The sequence below is a fragment of the Pelecanus crispus genome, chromosome 1, assembly GCF_030463565.1.
Source record: "Pelecanus crispus isolate bPelCri1 chromosome 1, bPelCri1.pri, whole genome shotgun sequence".
Classification (NCBI taxonomy): domain Eukaryota; kingdom Metazoa; phylum Chordata; class Aves; order Pelecaniformes; family Pelecanidae; genus Pelecanus; species Pelecanus crispus.
The window spans coordinates 56964761-56989372 of NC_134643.1; the positions used below are offsets into that span (position 1 = coordinate 56964761).

The following is a 24612-nucleotide window of genomic DNA, read 5'->3' on the forward strand; positions in this document are numbered from 1 at the left end:
GATTTTGTCACTGAGGCTGTTTCTTTATCAGCCACACAAGCTTGTAATATGCTTCCTTTGTTCCTACCAGGTTGAAGGCAAATTTTGATTACTGGGCTATTGGGGAAATAACAAAAGTGTTGGAGCAGAGTGAAACTGCTTAGCCTAGTGAATGTAGTCTGTAATCTCTAGATGGATATGCTTAGATGGCTCTACAGCTACAGGCTATAAATAGTTGAGGAGAATAATGAAGCTTTATTGATAGAGCTGGGTGCACATGTAGTGAGAGTGTAGGTGTGACACTGGAGTAGTAAAAGCTGTGCCAGAATCTTACCTTTCCTTTGAATAAGTGGGGAAGGCTTTGGATGTTTTTGTTGTGTGTGTTGGAAAACACTGTAAATGTGTGTAATTTGTGGCTGTTAATGGAGCACTTTTTTGGAGATGGGACTTTGCCCCTTCAGCTGGGGATAGGACTACGGATGTGTGCCACCATTATGGAGTTTTATGTGATTGTGTTGTAATCTACAGTCGGCAGCTGGTGTATCCTTCTCTTGAGTTCCTGCATGTGGAGGAGTATGTGCTAGCTGCAAATGTTTTCTTTAAAGGCTTCCAGTAAAAATTTAATCAAATATATTTTTTTCCTGTGGATCTAGGTAGACTTTGAAGGCCTCATCTGTCTGAATGTATTTTATTAACAAGGCTTGCCCGTGGAATTATTTTCAGTGGTTTTGCTGGGAACATAACACTTAGATCTAAGCACTTTACAGTGCTGTTAATATTAAGAAAGATCATTACAATAGTAATTGTAATAGTCCTGTGTTTATAGTACATAAATGACAGGAAATGTGCTATATGTCTTAAGTTATCAATGATGTAATGGATTGGAGTACCTCCTATCTTTTCTTACTCCTGTTATTAATGAAATGCCTTTTTTTGGCTGCTATTCTGCTGGTTGTGTTACTCAAGTTAAGTTCCTTGTGAGATATTCAAAGAAAGTGTTGTTCTGTAGGAGACTTTGAAAACAGAAAGCATTTGCTTAGGGCAGCAGCAATTTAAGTTCTCCTGATACTTCTCAGGGTAAAATCCAAGGTTAAAAAAAGTAATAAATTGAAGGAGAAAAACATGTTCTCCCTGTTTTGAGTTAGCGTCTGTATCTTCTGGACTAAATAAATTTTATGTGATCGCATGAGATTATGGAGGATAGGAATTTGTGCCTCAGGTTGACCTTTACTGGGTCTCTGTTCCTAAAGGTATTTTACAGCATCTTGTGCTGTTTCTGTGCCATTATGTAAATAAAATGATTCTTTTTTAATAGTGAGGAGGTCTTAAGAATGTTTCCTAGCATTTAATGTATGTTAGCAGTTTTCAAGCCTTTCTTAGTATTATTATAGAAGAATAAATATCATCAGTGATGAAAGTTTTTGGATGATGTAATGCAAAATAGGCTTCCTGAGACCTTGTTCAGACTATGCAAAGTGAGCTTTATTAAAGTCATATTTAAACATTAGTCTGGGATTCTGTGAGAGACTGAGCCTGTGATGAGGATGGAAATGTTGCCTTCATGAGAAGAGGATGCCAAGCACGTGACTGCCAGGGTGTGCACGCAGTCTCCATACCACATGAATGTTGCTGATTGCAGAGCCCCAAACTGCTTATCTAGAGAAGCTGCTTTCTAACATCTGCCAGTTACAGTAGATGTTCTCTTGCCTTTAGTTTGATAACTTTCTTCTATTTCTATGTATATTTTCTTTTCTGCTTTTATTTTTTGTCCCACTTTGCACCTTAACAGTAAGTCATAGAAAAAGGGAGAAAGAAGCTTGCATTAGATATCCCAATTTTGAGGGCAGGAGCTTCAACCTGATGAAGCGTCAAAGGGAATAATTCAGAAAAGAGAAGGATTTATCCATAAGAAGCCCAAACTGGGCAGATCAGCACGGTGTGACATTCATAGAAGTGTTATTCATGTGATATATGTAGTCTTTAAAATGCTAAAAAAGTGGGAGTTCAGCAGAACAGCAGACCTCTCTTATAGTATGACACTTAAAATATAAAGTATAAGATTAAAACAGCAGTAAAATTTACTTCCTAGAAGGGGAGAGACAATTGAAAGTATCAACAACTTGAAAGTTCCCTTCTGATTCTAGTAAATGTTTCAGTAATACTCTTGTGGACATCAAGCTGCACAAACCAGGGCCGCAACACAAAGGTGCATTTGAGTTAGCAGAGAAGGATTGTGGAGACCTGCATTGCAGTGGGGTTTTGTCTGTGTTCTGTAGCCTGCATGCACAGACAGATAGTGGAAACCCAAATATATCTAGGATACCTTTCTGAAAGACCCTAACAGTGGAGTTAGAGACTGCTGTATATAACATGCATGTTAATTTAAAAAAAAGAAAAATATCTTCAGAGGCAGATGGGAGAAGAGCATGATGCCAGACATCACCTGCATCTCCTCATTTGTATGCCTGTCGTCTTGGGGCTCTGCTGATCATCTACTTGAACAAAACTTTTATGTGCATAACTAGACCTTAATTTTGAGTGGGTTCAGTTGAATGTGGCAATAAAACATGTGGCACAAAACATGGCTAAATGAGAAAACATAATGCAGGCAAGTCTTTCCAGGAAGTCTCCAATCTGAGGAGTCAGGGTTCTGTTTCCTGGAAAAGTGTGAGCATTGTCTTAAGATTTGTTTAAAGGAAGGAGTCTCTCCAGGTGGCTTTATCCAGTTTGTTTTCAGGAAGAGAAAACCACAAGGTGTTTCATAAATGAAATGCTTTTGTCATCTATTTACTGATTTTTTTTTTTTAAATACTTATTTAAATGAAAAAAGAAAAAGTTAGTGTATATGCATATACTTGTTCATTACTATACTTTTCTTAATGTGTCTAGTGATGTGTCAGGCTTTTACAGAGGGACTAGCAAGGGTCCCCGGGCAATTTTGCAGCTGTGGTCCAGTCCTTGAGGATGAGTCATGATTCCACACACTGAATAATAGATTGAAGTACATAGGAGAACCTTCATGAAGTGTATTTACTTAGGAGTTGATTATGTAAATGTAGATGATGATACATGGTATTCCAAAATATATATTCTGGCTGACAGATGTTTTCAGTTAAGTTTTATTCAAGGTAATATTAAAGTCCTAAGGGATGAAGTTGTAGACCCTTTTGCTCAAATAGAGTGGACTTGTTCTGACTTTCCATCTTTTAAAACAAAGCAAATGGGGGGGGGGGGGGGGAATACCATGTGTTGTCTTGCTGTGTTGGTTTTCACCTAAATTTTCAGGTGTAGGTCCCTGGAGTAGTCAGAAGCAGAGCATGGAGCAGATGTCTTCGAGCATGCTGGAGCCAGTTCTGTCACAGGTTCCCATAGATCCTTTAATTGGAGAATCTTGGTTTGAGCTTTGGTCAATTGTATCTTGAGTGTTTTCTAACAGATATCTTTCCCAGAGTGAAACATGGGCCTTGGATATCATTCTTACAGTAGATCCAAGAGTGGTTTGAGAGTGTTGCAGGCTTCTCACTGTTGCATGTTTTAACAGGGTAGCAAAATACTTGATCACTCCCAGTATTAGCTATAGAGAATAGCTGGAGGGTGAGGATTGTTCTCCTTTGCTTTGCAAAATATTGTTGGAAGCTTGTTTCTTCAGGGGCACATAAACAGACCCAGTTAGTAAATGACTGTGGGGAAATATTAGTGCTAAAAATGCACTCCAACTGGTAGTAGGCTACCGACTTAGATTTTCTTGGGAATGATTCCTCTTACTTGCACTACCTAGAAGGTTGGAACATTGCAAGGAGAGGGGATACACATTGATGTACCAGAAAGTAGGAGACAGCTACTAATTTTTAATTGCTATTAAAGCAGTGAAATTGAGAAGTGGTACTGGTGTGACTGGGAGATGTGGATGCTATACCTTTTTTTTTCCTCTTTCTTTTTCTCCCCTTTTAGGAGGGCTTTTGAGCTGCCGCTCTGCTGCTGAACAGCATGCAGTCCTTTCGGGAGCAAAGTAGTTACCACGGAAACCAGCAGAGCTACCCGCAGGAAGTGCACGGTTCATCCCGACTGGAAGAGTTCAGCCCCCGCCAGCAGGCCCAGATGTTCCAGAGCTTTGGAGGAGGTGCTGGTAGTGGACGTCGTGGAGCAACAGGAGCCCCTACAGCAATGCCTGGTGAGAGCTCTGGCCATCAGAGCTACCAAGGTTTCAGAAAAGAAGCAGGAGAGTTTTACTATATGGCTGCCAACAAAGATCCAGTGGCGTCAGGAGGGCAGCAGCCGCCTCAGCGCAGGCCTTCTGGACCAGTACAGAGCTATGGGCCCCCTCAAGGGAGTAGCTTTGGGAGTCAGTATGGGAGTGAGGGACATGTGGGCCAGTTTCAAACACAGCACTCGACCCTTGGGGGTGTATCCCACTATCAACAGGATTATACTGGTCCTTTTTCTCCAGGGAGTGCCCAGTATCAGCAGCAGGCTTCTAGCCAGCAGCAGCAGGTGCAGCAGCTGAGACAGCAGATCTATCAATCTCATCAGCCTTTACCCCAGGCTTCCAGCCAGTCTGCTTCTAGCACCTCACATTTGCAGCCAATGCAGCGACCATCCACTCTGCCTTCCTCTGCTTCTGGGTACCAGTTACGAGTGGGTCAGTTCAGCCAACACTATCAGCCACCTTCATCGTCCTCCTCCTCCTCTTTCCCCTCCCCACAGCGTTTTGGCCAGTCAGGACAGAATTATGATGGAAGCTACAGTGTAAATTCTGGGTCGCAGTATGAAGGCCATGCTGTGGGTTCCAATGCACAGGCATATGGGACCCAGTCAAACTACAGCTTTCAGACTCAACCGATGAAAACCTTTGAGCAGTCTAAGCTGCCCCAAAGCGGGCAGCAGGGGCAGCAGCAACAGCACCCACCTCAGCACGTAATGCAGTATTCAAATGCTGCCACGAAGCTCTCTCTTCAAAGTCAAGTGGGACAGTACAGCCAGACTGAAGTTCCTGTAAGGTCACCGATGCAGTTCCACCAAAACTTCAGTCCAATCTCTAATCCATCTCCTGCTGCATCTGTGGTTCAGTCTCCAAGCTGCAGCTCTACCCCTTCTCCACTCATGCCAGGTGGAGAAAATCTCCAGTGTGGGCAAGGCAACATGTCCATGGGTTCTAGAAACCGAATCCTGCAGATGATGCCTCAGCTTAGTCCTACACCATCTATGATGCCAAGCCCCAATGCTCATGCAGGGGGATTCAAGGGGTTTGGGCTGGAAGGACTGCAGGAAAAAAGGCTCACAGATCCAGGGCTGAGCAGCCTGAGTGCTCTAAGTTCTCAAGTGGCCAATCTGCCCAACACAGTCCAGCACATGTTGCTCTCGGATGCTTTGGCACCTCAGAAAAAAAGTTCCAAAAGGTCATCCTCTTCAAAGAAGGCTGACAGCTGCACCAACTCAGAAGGCTCCTCCCAGGCAGAGGAGCAGCTCAAGTCTCCCCTGGCAGAATCCCTTGATGGTGGCTGTTCCAGTAGTTCAGAGGATCATGGGGAAAGGGTGAGACAGCTGAGTGGCCAGAGCACCAGCTCAGACACCACTTACAAAGGGGGTAACTTAGAGAGATCCAACTCCTCACCAGCACAAGGCTCACAGAATGAGCCGTCAAAACTCAGCAGCAGCCCTGCAGCTAGGGAAGATGTGGCCTCCCCTGATGGGAAGGAAGCTGTGGTGGCTGTGGAAAATGCCCCAAAAGTGAATGAAAAGGCAGTTGGGGTGATTGTCTCCCGGGAAGCCATGACAGGAAGAGTAGAAAAGTCAGGTGGACAAGATAAACCTGCACAAGATGATGCTTCCACAGCCCCTCAAGCACCAGCTAGTGCTAGTGGAACGAAAGAAGCCGGTCATGCAGGGACGCAGCCAGAAACTCAAGGAGGAAGTAAAGGGAGCAAAAGTGGAGATAACAGTAACCATAATGGAGAGGGGAACAGCCAGCCTGGTCATGCAGTTGTTGGGCCAAATTTTCCTGCAAGAACAGAACCTTCCAAATCTCCTGGCAGTTTAAGATACAGTTACAAGGATAATATAGCAGCTGGTATACAGAGAAATATTGGTGGGTTTCCACAGTATCCTTCTGGTCAAGAAAAAGGGGATTTTCCAGGGCACAGTGAGCGCAAAGGCCGGAATGAGAAGTTTCCTAGCCTCCTACAGGAGGTCTTACAGGGGTACCACCATCATCCAGACAGAAGGTATTCTAGGAATGCACAGGAGCATTCTGGGATGGCTGGGAGTTTGGAGGGAGCCATGAGGCCCAATATCTTAATTAGTCAAACCAATGAATTGACCAATAGAGGCCTCCTAAATAAAAGCATGGGGTCTCTCCTGGAAGGCCCTCACTGGGGCCCCTGGGATAGGAAGTCTAGCAGCGCGGCTTCTGACATGAAGCAGATAAATCTAGCTGATTACCCTATTACTAGAAAGTTTGATGTGGAGTCTCAGTCTTCTGCCCATGAAGGGGGAGCGCTCTCAGAGAGGAGATCAGTGATCTGTGACATATCTCCATTAAGGCAACTTGTCAGAGATCCTGGCCCTCACCCAATGGGGCACATGGGTCCTGAGGCCAGAAGTGGAAGGAGTGAACGCCTTGCCCCTGGCTTGAGCCAGTCAGTAATACTCCCTGGTGGTTTAGTATCCATGGAAACAAAGATGAAAGCTCACAGTGGGCAAATAAAAGAAGAAGATTTTGAACAGTCAAAGAGCTCAGCTAGTCTCAATAATAAAAAAACAGGAGACCACTGTCATCCTGCTGGCATCAAGCATGAATCTTTCCGAGGCAATGCTAGCCCTGGAGCTGCAGTCTCCGATGCTGCTCCAGACTACATTTCCCAGCAGGACAGCAGATCGACACAGATGAGACGAGCACCTGGCAGAACTGGAAGCAGCAGGGGTAAATCACCTTCTCAGTTTCAGGATCTTGCTGATAAGCTGAAAATGTCACCAGGCAGAAGCAGAGGCCCAGGGACAGATCTGCATCATATGAACCCACACATGACACTATCTGAAAGAGTTAACAGGGGTTCCTTGCATTCTGCTTACCCTCAGAATTCAGAAGGCCCATCTTTGGCTTCAGCATATCACACAAATGCTAGGCCTCATGCTTTTGGTGACCCTAACCAGAGTTTAAATTCCCAGTATCATTACAAGAGACAGATATACCAGCAACAGCAAGAAGAATACAAAGATTGGGCAAGCAGCACTGCTCAGGGTGTGATTGCTGCAGCTCAGCATAGGCAGGAAGGAGCAAGGAAGAGCCCAAGACAACAGCAGTTTCTGGAAAGAGTAAGGAGTCCCTTAAAAAATGACAAGGATGGAATGATGTACCTTCAAGGTAGCTCTTACCATGATACTGGAAGCCAGGAAGCTGGGCGCTGTGTTATGGGGAGTGACAGTACTCAGAGCAAATGCACCGAACTGAAACACGGCAACCAGAAGTTGCAGCATCACGAATCTGGTTGGGACCTCTCTCGGCAAACTTCTCCTGCCAAAAGCAGTGGCCCTCTTGGAGCAGCCAACCAAAAAAGATTTTGCCCTCAAGAAAGTGATGGGCATCGACGAGAGGAATCTACAGATTTGCCCAAGCCTAGTAATGCCATGCTCAGGCTCCCTGGCCAGGAAGACCAGTCTCCTCAAAATCCATTAATTATGAGGAGGAGAGTCCGCTCTTTCATCTCGCCTATCCCTACCAAAAGACAGCCACAGGATATGAAGAACAGTGGTGGTGAAGATAAAGGGCGACTGATGACTTCAGCAAAAGAAGGAGCTGACAAAACGTACAACTCCTATGCCCATTCATCTCAAAGCCAAGATGTTGGCAAGTCAGTTGCAAAGGGAGATTCCTTCAAGGACCTGCCAAGTCCTGATAATAGGAATTGCCCTGCTGTTTCCCTCACAAGCCCGGCTAAGACCAAAATATTGCCCCCAAGAAAGGGGCGAGGATTAAAACTGGAAGCTATTGTTCAAAAAATTACATCTCCCAATATTAGGAGAAGTGTTTCTACCAACAGTGCTGAAACTGGTGCAGATACTGTCACTCTTGATGACATCCTTTCCCTTAAGAGTGGACCTGAAGGAGGAAATGTGGCTGGACATGGACCAGAGGCTGAGAAGAGAAAGGGAGAGATGTCAGATCAAGTGGGGCCAGCAAGCCAGGATACAACTGGTGAAATAACTCTTCCAAGATCTTCAGAAGAGTGGCAAAGCAGTGAGGATGATAAAACCAAGAAAGAGGTCCCTGAAACTGCTAGTGTTGGTAAAGAAGGAGCAGGATCCAGTACAGCACCACCACCTTCTCAGAAGTCAGGTGGTCAGGGAAGGTCTGATGGATCTGTAAGCGGAGCTGGAACTCTGACCTTTTCCGACTCTAAAACAATTTCCCCTTCTAGTGTGTTTACTTCTGAACCAAATCTGAAGTCTGAGGAAAAAGATGGAGATGTGACAAACATTTCACCCAAGCCAGATGGTTTCCCTCCAAAGGGATATTTTCCCTCTGGAAAGAAAAAGGGGAGGCCAATTGGGAGCGTGAACAAACAGAAGAAGCAGCAGCAGCAGCAGCAGCAACTGCCACCACCCCCGCCACCCCCACCAGTACCTACACAGTCTTCAGAAGGGGTAGGTGGTGGTGGTGGTGAGCCAAAACCGAAGAGGCAAAGGAGGGAGAGGCGAAAACCTGCAGCACAACCACGGAAGCGGAAGCCTAGACGGGCTGCTCCGATTGTGGAGCCTCAGGAACCAGAGATCAAGCTTAAATATGCTACCCAGTCTGTAGATAAAACTGACTCCAAGAATAAGTCCTTTTTCCCTTATATTCATGTGGTAAACAAGTGTGAATTAGGCGCTGTGTGCACAATCATTAATGCGGAGGAAGAGGAGCAGAACAAATTGGTGAGGGGTCGGAAAGGACAGAGATCTTCAACACCCCCTCCTAGCAATGCTGAGAGCAAAGTGCTGCCCACCTCAACTTTCATGCTGCAGGGCCCTGTAGTAACAGAGTCTTCTGTCTTAGGGCATCTGGTTTGCTGCCTGTGTGGCAAATGGGCCAGCTATCGTAACATGGGTGACCTCTTTGGTCCTTTCTACCCCCAGGATTACGCAGCCACCTTGCCCAAGAACCCACCTCCAAAGAGGGCCACAGAAATGCAGAGCAAGGTCAAGGTACGGCACAAAAGTGCTTCTAATGGTTCCAAGACAGATACGGAAGAGGAGGAGGAACAGCAACAACAGAAGGAACAAAGAAGCCTAGCTGCTCATCCCCGCTTTAAGAGGCGGCACCGCTCTGAGGACTGTAGTGGAGCCTCTCGGTCACTTTCAAGGGGAGCTTCTTGTAAAAAAGCAACCACTGATGGTGGCAGTGGTGGTGAAAAGACTCCTTTGGACTCAAAACCCTCTATGCCCACTTCAGAAGGTGGCACTGAGCTGGAGTTACAAATTCCTGAACTACCTCTTGACAGCAATGAATTTTGGGTCCATGAGGGTTGTATTCTCTGGGCCAATGGGATCTACCTGGTCTGTGGCAGGCTCTATGGGCTGCAGGAAGCTGTGGAGATTGCAAGAGAGATGGTGAGTACCTAACCTTGCTATACAAAATGATTTGGTTTTGTTTGCAATATGTATACCACTTGGAATACCATTTTTCCTTGTTCTTCTCTCATGTCGTAAGCGATCATCTTTCATCTTAAATAAATCTCTGGTGATGTCCTTTTGATGGCCTCATTTAGATCTCTGCCACGTCTGATCAGACAGATTTTTAGGCATCAAAAAAAGCTGGATGCTTATTACCTACTAAAAGTTCTGGATGTCCAAAGGCTTTTGTGTGACTACAGTGATCTTTTTTTCTCCTCCTTATTCTATCCTATTGGATATTTATTATTCTCTAGGGCTCTTCTTGGAGTCATACAGTGAAAAGACTAAGTGGCAGCAGACACAAATTGCAACTAAGAAAATTCTAATTCAGTATTAGGCAAAAAATTTCACAGGGTGGTCAAACATTGGATTGAGGGAGGGGGAACAACAGAGAAGCTGTGGAATATCTGTTCTTAGAAATGCACAAATGTGACTGGGCAAGGCTCTAAACAACCTGCTTTACCACTGATGTTGGATCTAGCTTCAAAGTTGGCTCTGCTTTCAGCAGGGGTCCCTTCCAACCTAAGTTATTCTGTGACTGTAATACATATTACACAACTGCAGGAGAATTTGCAGTCCTTAGAAAATAAGGTGGATAGAGTAGAATCTCACAGAGGTCTGTAAGCTTTAAGTTAAACGTGGGTGGATTTAGTATTGATGAATTCAGTACGAATTATACCACAAATCATACTGACAATTTACTTTCTACAAAGGGCAAGTATACAACAAGTGAGAAGAAATACGTAAAATTAAAGCCAGGGACAAAGGGAGAACTTTATTCACAACCACCTGGTTGTGGATGGAGACACTCGCTATTCTTGATTTTTCTGAGACACAAGCTGACACTTTAAAACCATAGTTACGTGGCTTGCTTTGCCATCATCAGTATGCTGCATCCCTTTATTTATGGTTACCTTTTTGCATTGTACTTTCTGTCCTGGGCCAGACCATGGAAGAGGCACTAGACTACTTTTTCCTGTTGCCTTCAGATTCTTCCTTTTCCTGAACAGTGTTGGGATCCAGTTTTTATCTTCTCTTCGTTCTGTATTGTTACATAAAGCATGCTCATTTCCTCCCCATGAGCTTTTCTCTTCAGGTTTGATTCTTGGCTTGTTCTGCATTTTCACTCACTGTTCTTTGACAGTAATTACATGCTTCTTTGCCCTAACTTGATTTGGCCTGCATTCTTGTTTCTTAGCCTCTCATTAAACAAAGTCAGTTAATTTCATTTGGTTTTCATCGAGCTGTGCCAGCATGCTTGTTCTGATGCAACTGCTGAATTTCTTATCTGTGATAATTGCAAGGTTTCTTTCGCAATCTCCACCACCGTTTGGATTCTACATGCAATGTGGCCATGCTTTCGTATGTCTTGTAGTTCACCAGTATTTTGAATTTGGATCGCTCCAGCCTGATTCTCCCTTTTTCCTGTTTTCAGGGTGTGTCTTTCATTTATGATCCTTGTTCTCCCAGTAGCAAATGCCTTCTCTGCAAGTTCTTGAACCACTTGAGTTGTCCTCCAGCAATCCTTTTTGTGTTCCTGCACCCACAAAAGGGGGTATGCCCGGCAGAAACATGCTATGCTGATAGGCTCTAATCAAACTTGACAAATAGTAGCCCATTATTCACAACATTTTTGTATGGGTTTTGCATGTTGTTTGACATCTAGTTCGTTCTTTGCATGGGATCTTGATGACTTTCTGACTGAATACACTTTGGCCTACCATATATCACTTTCTTCCAGCCATTATGATCACCTCCTTGTCACAAATAGAATTTTTTTTCCTCCTCTTCTTAACCCTTTCATCTGCCCTTATGGCATCATACAAGAACATCTCCCTTGAACCTTGTGTCCTTTCTCTCTACCTCTTTCCTTTAATCACTTGCTCAACTCCTAGCTTTTCTTTTCCCTCATAGCACCTCTAGACACGAGTGTTTCCAATTTTTTTTTTTAAAATAAGTGTACAGAATGCCTGTGGCCTCTCTTGCCTTTGCAACTACCTCCTAATTTCCTTTCCCTTTTTTCATCTCAAAATTCTTTGAGTGCATTGTCTGGGGCTCTTGTCCTCCACTGCGACTTCGATTGTGCTCTACTACAATTGTAATGAGTGTTTACAGTGATCTCTTCCTGGCTAAGGTTCAGATCCAGTACTTAATTTTCCTTTCCCTGTCAGCTACATTGGCTGTGCTGCTCTTGAAGTGTTGTTCCACCGTTGTTTCCTGTCTGTGTCCTCTTTTGATTACCTCCTTTCTTTCCACTATTTTTTGCAGAAGCTGTTGTTCATTACTCCCAGCCTTTTGTGTGGGGTTCACTGAAGTTCTGCTTGTGCTTTCTTTCTTTTTATCCTGGAATACTGTGCATTTGGGTAGCTTTTGGTGACCCGGTCACTTTTTTCCAGAGTCTTGTAGAGCTTCCTTTTTGCTCCAGGTTCATATTCTTCTGCCACAAACTTGAAAATTGTTCTTGAATTCATGTTGAGTTCTCAGACTCACTTCAAAACATGGCTTTTAATCTACATCATTCTTAATCCATCGTCTGACATCCTGTTCTGATTTTCTTGTCACTCAGATTCACAATCTCCTCATTTGACTTTAAAATTATTTCTTCCTAATAATTTCTATTTAAGGCTGGAAGAAATATTGCTTACTTTCTGTGTATGAGGAGTAATATGTAGTCTTTCAGTGCTCTCCACTGTTCTGTTTGGGTCTGGTTTAATCTAGTTATAAGACTGAACTTTCAGAGGCAGGGACCATTTTCTTGTGTGTGCTTTGTTTTGTTAGGTCTTATACAAACACAGCAACAGGTGTCCTAGCTGAATGCTGGGCTCTTCTGCATTGCATCCATAAGAGTAATCCATCTTTCACTTCTGTCACAAATAATGGAATAGGTTTTCTCCTAGTGTTATTTTTTCCTTAACCTTTTTGTCCTGTTGTAGCAAACTGTAGTGCTGTATTCGTCTCTGGAAGCAGTATATCCTCCCCCCTTCAGCTAGGAGAGGGTTATGTGCAACACAAAAATGGAAGTCAGGGTATTCAGAGGCGTACCTGCCAGAAGCCATCCCCAGGCAGTGGAAAGGCTCTGTTGAACTAGACTCTTTTGCCCTGCTGCCTGAGGATAGCCTTCTGGCTCAGACAGCTGATTACCTATGCTTGTTGCGTATGCTCTTTCTTTACCTCTTCCTTGCTTTGCAAGTGCATTTACTTTTGTTCCCTCTGACATGCAGTTCATCAGTGTCCTGGAAAAGCAGATGTGCAAACCAGGTAGCTGCTTGCTAGCAGGAGAGAGTAGACATACGTGTGCACAAGCATACAAGAATCTAGGTATTAATTTTGGTCTAGGGAAAGACATTAGTTTATGGCATATGAAGTGTCATGAGCCTGGAAGTGAATAATTCATGTATATAATGCATTCTGTGCAAATTAAATACTGCCATAATTCAAAATCTATGTAAACTGTTTGTGATACCCACAAAGGGCAAAAGTGCACCAAATTTAAACTGAATCCATACTATTAAGTGAGTTGAAATATTTTCTTTAGAGATCTGGCTCTATTGTTGTTTATACAGCATCCTAGTATAGAAATAAGAAACTAAAACTTCTAGTCAAAGACCATAAACCATCTAACCATCATGTAGAGTTAGTGGCATAAGTAGCCTGTCCTGCATTTCTTCTCACACAAACTCACCTGTTTTTTCTCACATAGAAGCTTATTATAGATTCACACACACCCCCTCCCAACACCTCTGTTTCTTATTTGCCTTCCAGAATCAGGAATGAATTTGAAGCACTTCTCTTGCTATGTCAAGTTTTCAGTTCCTTATATGAATAAATGTCTGTGTCTTACTGCAGTTTTTTGAGAACAGCCCCATAGGCAATCCCAAGGAAGGCTTAGAATGTATGTGAGGTTGCTCAAAGGCTGACTTGTACCAGCTGCTCTAGAAGAATTTGAGATGAGAAGGTACTATCTTAAAAAGGTTTACCAAACTATGAAGTGACTCGCCTGAGCTTTGAGCTTTCCTGAAAGTCTGATTTCACCCTAGACTGAAAATGGTGTGAATGTATTATCTTCGAAGCAGCAATCTAGCTGTTTTCCAAAGTGCTAGAATCTCCCTTTCTCGAAGGCAAAAAAAGTGTTCCTCTTGCTGAGGCCACTCTAGAGGGCTTCTTGGTTCTGAGAATGTGAATAGTGGATCAGAAGAATTGGGCTGCTTCAGATGCAGAATGGCTTAATCCTTCTCCTTATTTTGAGGTTCAAAGTAGATACCCCAGCAGATGGACCTGCTTGCCTGTTCTTAAACTGCTTGTTAAACCATAGTAAGGGTGCTAACTGGCCTTCTTGCAGTTGGACATTTTTGGTTTCAAGGCTAATGAAATCTTGAACTGAAAAAATGCCGTCTCCCTAGTGCTGGATGATCCTGTTGCCCATGGAATGCTTTCTTTCAAATACTGAAGGTGGCCATGTTTTGGACTACGTAAAGCAGATTCTAAGTGATTTGGCGTAAGATCTTTGCCTTATGATTCTAGGAATCTTAAAGCAAGTATTCCTGCAGCATGTTAAAAATATATCCATATTCTTCCTCTGGAAATGTTTTTGTCTCTCTTCTTACAGTCATGTCAACCATTTCTTTGCATTTATAGATTTGGAAAACTAACAGTTGCATGCAGTTTGCTATAAATACCTTTATGGAAACAGTTTCCTACCTTGTTTATCTTCTCATTGTTTTCCTATTCATAAGAAACTCATTTTCATGCAAGATGAAATCTTGGTTACCTTTGAAACTGGCAAAATTATGAAGTCACTTTGGTAGTTGTCAGCAGATTTAATGTATTAAATCTCAGTATTAAATTTAAGAAGCTGTAAGTGAAGAACAATGCAGAGAACATTCTTTGTGTTAGGTTGAGCTGCAGAATCCAAGAAGATAGTTCTACTGTTGTTTTCTAAAAAGCTGTTCACTAGGAGGTGGTATACTGTTTCTTAGAAATTTTTTTTATAAACCACTTTTTTTCCAAGGCAGAGGCTCTGGCCTAGCACAGGCATTGCTTCTGGGTTTTTTTTTTTGGTTTTGTGGTTTGGGTTTTTTGCCCCCCCCCCCCCCCCCCAATGACCTTGCTGAAGGTAAATCTAGCTCTTGTTTCTGCTGACAGTGCTCTATGAAAGGAAAACTTGTTTATCCCCCTTTTAAAGATCTCTTTTAAAAAAGGCCTAAAGAATTTAATGCTTTTCTCATCAATCTCTGCTTCATTCCCAGCTTGAGATATCTTTTAATCCTTATACATGGAAAGAAGTCCTTGGAACCTGTTTCCTTTGTTGCTTCTTATTGAAAGGATCATCTTGGGTTTCAGTCAGGAGAACTTCAGAGTAACAAACAGTGAAGGGTAAAATCTGCCCATCATCTACCATATAATGGAAGGAGATTCTGGGTTTTCTCTGGCCAATCTGGAATTTTGTTTGTCCGACTCTCTATAGATTATCTTTCAAAGCCTGCTGCTTACCTGAAGAGGAGAAATCTACCTGCTTTAGGACTGTTTGCAAGCCTGTTCAGAAGATCAGACTGACACTGGAGAAAGTTTTTAAAAACCACATATGGGCTCACAGAAGTTCAGAACCTAAATGCATGTGTCTCTCTTTGCAAATTGATACTTAGATATTTGAATTTTTCGTTACTCTTGGGCAGTGGCAGCCTGCTGGCCTGTGTTGAATGTGCCTTTGTTAGTTTGTAGGACTGAAGGTAGGTTTACATATGCTATCCAGATTTGATGGAGAACAACTTCTGGTTTTGCACAGAATAGTTGTCCTTGACCACTTAGAGTCCTGCTAGTTGATGTCCCAGAATATGGTACAGATCTGTGGAAATCTGTACCATAGAGGAAGTAAGCATTGCCTATCTATAATATTTTGTTTACTCTCTTGCTTTCATAGAACCGTTTTCTTTTGTTTACCTCTACCATTCTGCACCCTAGCTGTAAATGGGTAAAGAAAGGTGCCTAAAGGGATCACTAAGAATTAAGCTATTTATATTCTCAGATTTGGGAAATCAAAGCCTAACAAAAATGCTACTACACGCTGTAAGTAATTGCTTTTAAAAAAAGGTTCCTAACTGTGGCTAATGAAATGCCTAAGCTAGGGAATCAGTACGAACTGAGAAAATTGTGGAAGGTTAGCTACCTCTGGCAAAACAAAGCAAAACAGTTTCTAGCCCCAGAAACCTGAGTAGTGTAGCACCATGAGTCTGGTGTCACTTTATTCTGTCTGTCTGCTTTGGCACAGGTGTGCTTTGTTTATCCCTAAGCTAGGCTAGGAGTGAGTTGCTGTCAAGAGGGGTGATCCTACTTTATCCTCTTTGCAAGCTGCTTGCTCCCACTGTTTCCCTTGTGCTAGATCTACCAACTGCACATTTGCACAGTGGGTTGGTTTTTAGCTAGCTAATCCATCAGAAGACTAGTTTGGAATGGAGGATCTTTGTGCCAGATCAGCCATCTGAATCTGCTTACTCTCTGAACCATGTTTGCTGCATCTGACAGGCACGGCCCTTTCCACGGGTAATTATAACCATTAGATCGAGTTAGCCATAACACAAAATTGTGCCCAGGTGACACCACCACTTGAAAAGTGTTTTTAGGCCCACAGTGCTGCTGTTTCTAAGTGTTGGGAGATGAATGCTGACCTTTTATTCATTATCCTTCTTTTTAGAGAAGAAAAATGTGCAGAACCTGACTTCCTCCCCTCCCCCTGCTCCAAAAAGCCTCTCAAGTGAAGTTCTGCATCAGGTCAGGGTTTAGCTGAAATAATAATCTGCTGCTTCAAAGACCACATGCCTGACAAACACAGGAGGGAAAACCTGTGTTTCTTACACCCGGACCTGTAACAGTAGAGAGAAATTTCCAGAGTAGGAAGAAGTGACACTGGAGCTTGTTAATTTTTTACTGTGGGGAAAGAGAAACCAGTAATGAATTTAAAAACTGCCTGTTAGCAGTCGCTGAAAAAAGGGTGTATTGAGAACATTGTCTGCTTATTTTCATCTGTGGCAACAGCTTTTAGTATGCTTTAACCCCTCAAGTGAGGAGTGCCACAGAATCTCAAGGCACCTTCTACAATTACCCTTAAAGTGGTTGAGTTCTTGGTTTTCATTGACAGACTGTGTCTAAACACCTAGTTGCCTGAGCTGGAAATGTGATCTTTCTTTCTTTCTTGAAGACAGTCTTTAGTACAATTAGTTTAACATTTGTTTTCATTCCTCAGGAAATGGCAGCATCTTTAATATTCTTCCACAGTGTTACAAAAATAAGGAAGCATGAAATTTCGGGTGGAGAGGAAATTCTGAAAGACAGGCTGAATAATGAACTTCAGATTTGGTTTTCTCAGAAAGGCATTGCCATCTGCTGCGCTACTGAGACTCTCTGTGCTGTCATGACTCCTGGTCTATAAGAGTGTGCCGCCACAGAGATGAGAACCTGGTAGGAGCCCCTGTTGTATCTCAGTTCATCGCCTTCCTCTGGTAGGGACCTAGAAGTGTGAATGACTTAGTGCTACTGCACTTCGTAGCTCACAGCAGCTCTGTATATTGGTATCACACACCAAAGAGGTGAGCAGGCAGAATCCACATCTACATTTCTGATGCCTATATTTCAGTATCTGCAGTGACTGGAAGCCATTAATTCCATTTGTGAAACGAAACTGACTTTCCTTGGCTTTACTGTGAGTAGAAATCGGGTAAAACTGGTGCAGCATATTGGTGATCATGGATTGTGGATGGCAGGAGGTACAGTTTAGTTGATGTCTCAAACATAAAGATGATACTGGGAAAAGAAGAAAGACTTTTCCAGTTTCGACCTTTTGTATAGGGCCAGAGAGAAGATGAAGGGTAAGCAGGGAAGTAATTTCTGTGCAGACTCCTTTGCCATTAGCTTATCCCAAAATATGGGCATTATGTCTGTGCTTGCATGTGGTTTTGTATTTTACTGTTTGTCTAGCTTGTGGAGTGAGGAAAGCGGAAAATAGATTTACTGACAATAGAGCGTTGGGAAAGAATAGGATGTTTAACTACTTACATTAGTTGTAGCCAGGAGCACTGGAAATTTGTATGTAAAAAGGAGCTTTCTCATTCCACAGTTGTGGCCTTTCTATAAAGCATCAGGGATCCTCGAAATCTATGTACAACTTTTGTTTAAAAATACATTTAAGTAACTTTAATTTCTAAGAAGCTCTTCCAAATGTGAATGGGGCCTTCTCTGTGCAGGTGATTTCTAAACAAAGCTTTAGAGCTTTTTGTCTGGCTATCCACAAGCTCACACAATCCTTTTTGTAAGATTTAAGTTGCCTGTTACTGTAGAGATGCCAAACTCTTGCTAAATTCTCAATAGCGAGTGAATACAATCCATTTATGTGTCACTTGAACTTGAAGCTGTTTAAGCTGTGCTGGCAAAAACATTGTTAAGATTCCCCAAAATTGGGGAGGAGGGTTGTTGTGCTGTTTGTGTGTTGTTTTGTTAACTTAAACTGAACTAACTTTTTTTAACTTAGACTAATTCCAGATGGTAGTCACTTGAACTGTATCCCCTTAACTTCATTAGAAGAATGCTACCAACAAATAAGTGTTGAAGGACATTCAAGAACTTCAGAAGTTTATTCTGTTCCAAGCCTCTGTGTTTAAGATGGCCTATATTTGATTACAACTAGTTAAAAATACAAACGTTAAGAAATGGTTTCCCTGACTTTGAAAAAATTATTACTTCTTAATCTTTCTTTGCTTGTTCAGTTTGATAAGAGGTTAATTTCTGGAGGTAAGAATTCTGTTTACATAATATTGTATGGATTATTAGAATTACAATCTATCTTTTTTTAAGACTCTCTAAATAATAAAAAAAAAAATCACAGTTTCTCCATTTGATTTTTAAAATAAACATTATCCTGAATCCTTTGATCACTGAATAAGCAAAAATAATGCTTCAACTATACTAATGTTCTACCATTCGTAATAAAGGAAAGCTCTTCAAATGCTGCAATGCAAACCAAGTTCATAAAAAGCTGTGTAAGCATACTGCTTTGTGCAGTAGCCAGACTGGGGTAGGAATCGTGCAGGCAAAACTGAGACACCTACTGATCGTAGTGTGAGATTTTTCTTTTTTAAATACAATATAGAAAGCAGTTTTTAAACTTTTTTTCTTTTCAAAAGTGGATTTTCATCTATCTGCACATTATAAACCTAGTTATATAACCCCAATATCTTTTTTAATTAGAGAAATATGTTCTGAAAGAGGTTAGATTAATTTCCCTAGATTTAGAAAGATGAGTAAAAATAAAACTGAAGTATGATGAGTATTCATGTAATAATTTTAGAAACTACAGCAAAACTAAAACTCAGGTTTTTTTCCTTGAAAAATGTTACTCTGCAGATACAAGAACTGGAGAAAAGAGGTTCTGTCTGTGCTGCACACTTTGCCTGATGTTATGGAAGGAGCCAAGAATGGAGTTTGGGTTCCCTGAATCTTAAAACCATCCTTTTCAGCTAATCTCTAAGCTATGCTACTCTTACACTGTTGTGCTCTGGGTAGTTTTTCTCTCTCTTTTGGCAGAGACAATATTTTTCAAACAATTTCATACACTTAGCTGGACTCTGTGTGAAGTATAGGATAGTCTTCATGGATAGAGCACTTTGGAAAAAAGTTATTAATGAACCTTCATTGTTACGGATTGGCTCTCAGCCAGCTGCTTAGTGATTAAAGTTTAATTGCATGATGATTAGTTTTCATTAGTAAGCAATTAGCATTTAACAGCAGCCTTGTACTGCTGAAGCTGTGGGTGAGTGTAAGTGGCTTGAGCCATGTTGAGAAGGTATGTAGCTGGAGATGTGGGCACAAGGTTGTTTGGGGAATATGGCGACGGGAATTCTGATGTTAGTTGCCCTCAGCAGCTCATTCCTGCTGCAGCGTTGAGCCAGGAGGGGAGATAAGGGTGGGAAATGGAGCAAATGGCCAAAACAGTACAGGTTGGACATAGGGCAGAGACTGGCTGTGGATTAGCCCTCATGTAGGGACTTATCAAAAATAATTGTCTTTCTCAAAGGGCCCTTTGAAGTTCCGAGTTGATCTCACGGTAATGCTGGTTTTCATAGTCCTATACCACTCTCTGCCACAACTAAAAGTCTTTTTTCAGAATCTCCTGCTGAACTTGATGAAATTTTTACTGCGATAGCAGTCCTTGATTGCTTTGTGCCACAGTGGTGTAAATGAGGGAAAAGATGAGTGCAGGACAAGGGCTGGGGGAAGTGGAATAAGATGATGGTAGAGGGAGGTAGGAATATGGCAAAAGGTCAAGTCTCCTTTGCTGTTAAAGGTACAACAGAACAAAGAGTGTCCCTTGTAAACCATTTCTGCTCCACTGAGGAGTCTGTTGTGAAGATGAAATATGGTGGTAATTTCATCTAGGCTAGTTAGGGTTGTTAGAAGCCATTCTTCTCCCCCACGCCTCCCCTTCTGCCAGCAGTACTGCTCTGTGACTGAACCAAGTCAGGTAGCTGATCTGGCCAGCAAATTCTCACTGCCCTCCTGCCCCCCTTGCTTTTAGCAAGCTAATTTTTTGGCTGGACCAGCTTTCTTGACCCTTAGTGTTAGTACTGATACAGGGAAATTCCCTAGCCTGGGGTAGGAGGGGGCAGCAGGTTGTGCAAGTACAAACCGATGTCTTAAAATGGTCTGGAAGTGAGTGGACTGGTCAAGACCATGACTTCAGGTAGAAAGTTTTTCCAGAATGATACTACTAATTACACATACTAGTAAATTCAATAAAAGGTACATTTTAAAATTTGTCTAAGGTGGTTCTCAAATGTATATATAGCTTCGCAGCATTTATTACTGATGTCACGTGCAACCATCTAGTTGTCTAGACGTATGAAAAGGTAGGGGTTTTTCTTTATTAGTAGTAGTATTATTATTCCGTGATTTAGAAGCACTAGGGACTGCACGCTCACTCCCCTCTTCTGGCCTAATTTGCCAGCCAGAGTAACCTAAAGCAGGCATTTCTCTTCAGTTAAAAGGACTAAAATAGCTGCAGTTTCTTTTGAAAAATTATAGCAGTGCTCAGGGTGTAACTTCAATCATGTAGATCTACTTAAGTTGTCTTCAGACTTGCTGAACTGTTGGTGAGAGTGGACATAACAGCGTAGGACTTTGTGTAAAATACTAACCCTACTCAAGCAAGACACAAAGACCGTGGCTAGTGGCAAAGCCCACCCAGTGCTCTATGTGCTGCATCTGCGCTGTTTTGTCAGTACCTGAGCTACCAGTGGTAAAAACAGATTGCATGTGTCTTCCTGAGGTCTGGTTGCGCAACTGATCATAGCATAGGTATGCTACCATTTCAGCCAGCTAATTGTTGTCTGTGGCCTAAGCTTTCCTTCTGTTTGGGAAAATATTAAAGGTTGATGTTAAAAACTGGTTGTGCAGTCTTCACTTACTAATGATTTTTTTGATGTTTCTAGGTCCTTGCATGTTTTCTTTTGATTTATGCTTAGGTCCCTTAGTTGTAACTCAGCTATGTGTTTGTCTTATTCTCATGGCTTGCCATTTCACAAAATGTGGTTTTGTTGGGACTTTGCACTATACTGCTGTTAATTGCAGCTTTTCTTGAACCTCTGAGTCCTTTATTCTTACTGAGAACTCATGCTTGCTAAATTTCAGAAAGTTATTGATGATTAAAGGAGGCTGTCCAGTTTCATAAAAGACTTACTGCTAAGGGATGGGAAAAAGGAGGGGGGTGTCCTGTGGCATGAATCTTTGAAATGGGGACTTTCTTTAAAGGACACTGCTCAATGTGAAACTTAAAAGGGAAAAAAAAAAAAAAAAAAAAGAGGGGGGGAATGGGAGGGAAAGGCGACTTCATGTACTTGAGTTCAGGTTTGAGAGCTGTGAGCTTTTCAGACTTTGTGCCTGCACTGTCAAAAATTCCCTACATGGCCTTTGACAAGTCAGTTAATTATTCTGTAAAGTAAGCTTTAAAACCACGTGGTTTGTGACCATTAAGACAAACTTGTAGGGTGCTTTGAAAATTTTAAGTACAGTATGTGTTTAAATTGTCAGATGTTCTTAATTAAATTGGAAGATTAGGGAGCTGATACAAGGTTGCATGTTTTAGTTGCATAGATGTAATGGGAGGAAGCCAAGTTTAAAGTTGGTTTATGTATCATTTAGAGCCAGGTCCACAGAAGATAATAAAAATGTCTTGTTATGTGTTCATCCAATGTTAGCTTTCTCTTTTCTTGTAGAAAGTTAAAATGCTGAAGATCCTAACTTGAATGTACTGGTACCATATGTAAATTTGTTGTTATATTCAATTGTTAAGTGTTTTCTGGGGGAATAACTCTTCAAGTTAAATTTAATCACTAAAATTTCAAGGTTGACACAAAGCATAACCAATGCTTTCCAGAAAACAAACAAAAATTTTTTAGATGTTAATTTTAGGAAATTGTTTAGGTTAGATGAGAAAAATTCCAATACCTGCATTATAGGTACATAAAACTATTTTATGATGTTTTAATGCAATCTTAACTCCTATACTTAAATTTAGTTACTCCTCCTTTGAAGTGTCACATATTATCATTGGGGAGAATAAGGATTCTTTAGAGATGCCACATGGTACTATTCCTCTAAGCAGAAAATCTGCAGACACAGTTCCTGGGGAACAGGAGTTTTGAATAGTTACCAGTAAATTCAGTTTTCTGGACAACCAGCTTCAAGGGTAATGCCAAAAGAATAATTTTCCATTCTGACTCTGAAGCTGTCTAACAAATAAGACTTTACTGCTGACTTACACTTCTGATTTTGGGCTAGAGCCTTCAGAAGATGGAGGAATAAGAAATGAGAAGAGGGTGTGCCTGTGTAAAATAAATTAAAAACAAACCAAAACTGCCTGTATCCTTCGATTTCTGCCTCAGGTGAAAAAAGATTGAAATTTCTCTTTGATCTTGCGCAGTGACATATTTCTAGTAATCTATGGCTCATACCAGGCCTTTTTATCTTAGTATAGATTGATCTAGACTTACAAAAACTGAAGATGTGGCTTGAAAATAGTCAGATAATATTACTGCCTTTACCACAATTCAGCAGTGTTCTGAGCAGCCTGAAAGATCTTCAATAGGTTGGTGGGGTTTTTTCCCCCTTCGGGTATGGGGAGAACCACATGGCTCCCTAATCCTTAGACGAAGGAAGTTCTTCCCCCTGGAGAACAACATTAAGTCTTTCCTTTAAGGAAACTACTGACACTACCTCAGCTGCTTTGTGATATCCAGCTGGAATGCCATCCGGCCTTGGACTTCTGCTGCTATTTATATTTGCTGCCACTTCTCAACTGCTGCTAGCTCATATGAAATTTTCCTGTGTCGTGTGTCTCTGGCAAGCCTACTGACCCTAGATATTTTTGAATAAATTCAGTTTAGAATTCATGAAAAGTAGCTATTATTGTAATGGGCAGTTTAAGCAGCACATATATCATTATGGTTTTTAGTTTTTTTCCTGATAATTATTGAATAGTGAAAGAACGTATTCCTCTTTAAACCCATTCAGATTTTTGGTTAGCAAACGTTATTTTACATAGAGCACCTCCTCTGTATCTGAGGTCATTTCATCGATGTGTGTTACTAATTTGTTTAGTTTTCCTCAACTGTGACTGATTATTTATTGCTGTAGTTTATGAGATTGTATCTTATTCTGGGTTTTTGGTTTTTTTTTTTTAAACACTGTGTTACTTGACAGCTTATCACTAAAGAGAGATGTAGTGACTTGCAGGCATTTCTCCTTCCACAAGCATTGCATCTTACCTCTTCTCTTGGCTTCATTTGACCTGCTGTTGCTCATCTTTGGCTGCTTTTCCTAGGTGGTAGCAGCAGCCACCAGTGACCTCAGGAATACTTGTGTGCACTTTGCTACTCCTTATTATAGCTCTGCCACCAACTGCTGCTTCAGCAGCCTTCTGGAGGAGCTGTTGTCTTCTCATCATTCTCTCTCTAATAGTATTGAGTAGTAGTTTTTTTTTTGCTACCCTTTTTCTAGAGAGACAAGTTGTTCATTTTCCAGTAAGATAAGCATCGTACCATTTTCACCTATCCTTACTTGTAGTGGAATATATTTTGACTGTGCAATAGGAGTGGCTCTTTAGACCTTAATTTAAAAATTGATATTCTTATTAATGAGTAAACATCTATTTGGAATACTGTTACCAAAAAAAAAATTCTAAGCTATCATTTTCGCATACCTACTTCTTTCACATTCATCTGCCAGCTTCCTCTTTTCTTATGCCTCAATAAGTTACTCATCATTATTTTATCTGCCTTCATCCTGCCTCCTTTTCTTCTTTCAGTTTCAAGAACTTATGATCTATTTCCAATCAGTGCATCCTGGCTACTTTTGTAATTTCCTAAATGAAGTGCCTCACTTTCAAAACCTTGTCTGTTTACCTTTGTTTTCCTTCACACATTTCTTCAAAGACCTTCTTGTCTGGGATTTCTGCTGAACAATTGGATATGCTTAGCCTGCTGCTGTGATGGACTCTGCCCAATGCTGCTGGCTCAGTCTCACCATTCCTATTTCATTCCTTTGCATCCACCAATGCTTTGTTCTGTATTACTGAAGTGTCTTGCACAGTGGGGCTCTGTTTATGATGAGGGCTTGCACAGATTATTACAAATAATGACATATGGTTTATTTCTGTCCAATGTTACAAGTCTTTGAGTTGTTGGCAGGGATGGATTTGTGCTGCACCCTTTTTCCTGCCAGGCTGCATAGGTATTTAATATCTTGTCAAAATCTTTTCCGTTTACAGTTTGCCTTGCTCAAAAGCATTTCCTTATTTTTAAGCCTTTACAAAGGTTTTATTTTTGTTGAATCCACTGCCACTAACAACATAGTGATTGTGTCCTTAATGAACTAGACCTTTTTTTTTTTTTGAGCCTTTCATAAGTACTAAGCATCATCTCCTTTTTTTTCCTTTGACTA

At 41.6% G+C, this 24612-nt stretch overlaps 1 protein-coding gene across 3 annotated transcripts in view; it reads left to right on the forward strand.

The window, feature by feature from the left end:
* The first annotated feature begins 3936 nt into the window (after positions 1-3936).
* TCF20 (transcription factor 20) overlaps positions 3937-24612 on the forward strand; it is a 45357-nt gene continuing 24681 nt past the window's right edge. For 2 of the 3 annotated variants that reach the window (XM_075723534.1, XM_075723524.1), the window contains exon 1: positions 3939-9567. In XM_075723534.1, the coding sequence (XP_075579649.1) occupies positions 3967-9567 (5601 nt within the window). In that variant the 5' untranslated portion in view covers positions 3939-3966. Of the gene's footprint in view, positions 9568-24612 lie in introns of all 3 variants that reach the window. The other variant, XM_075723543.1, reaches the window with a different exon arrangement.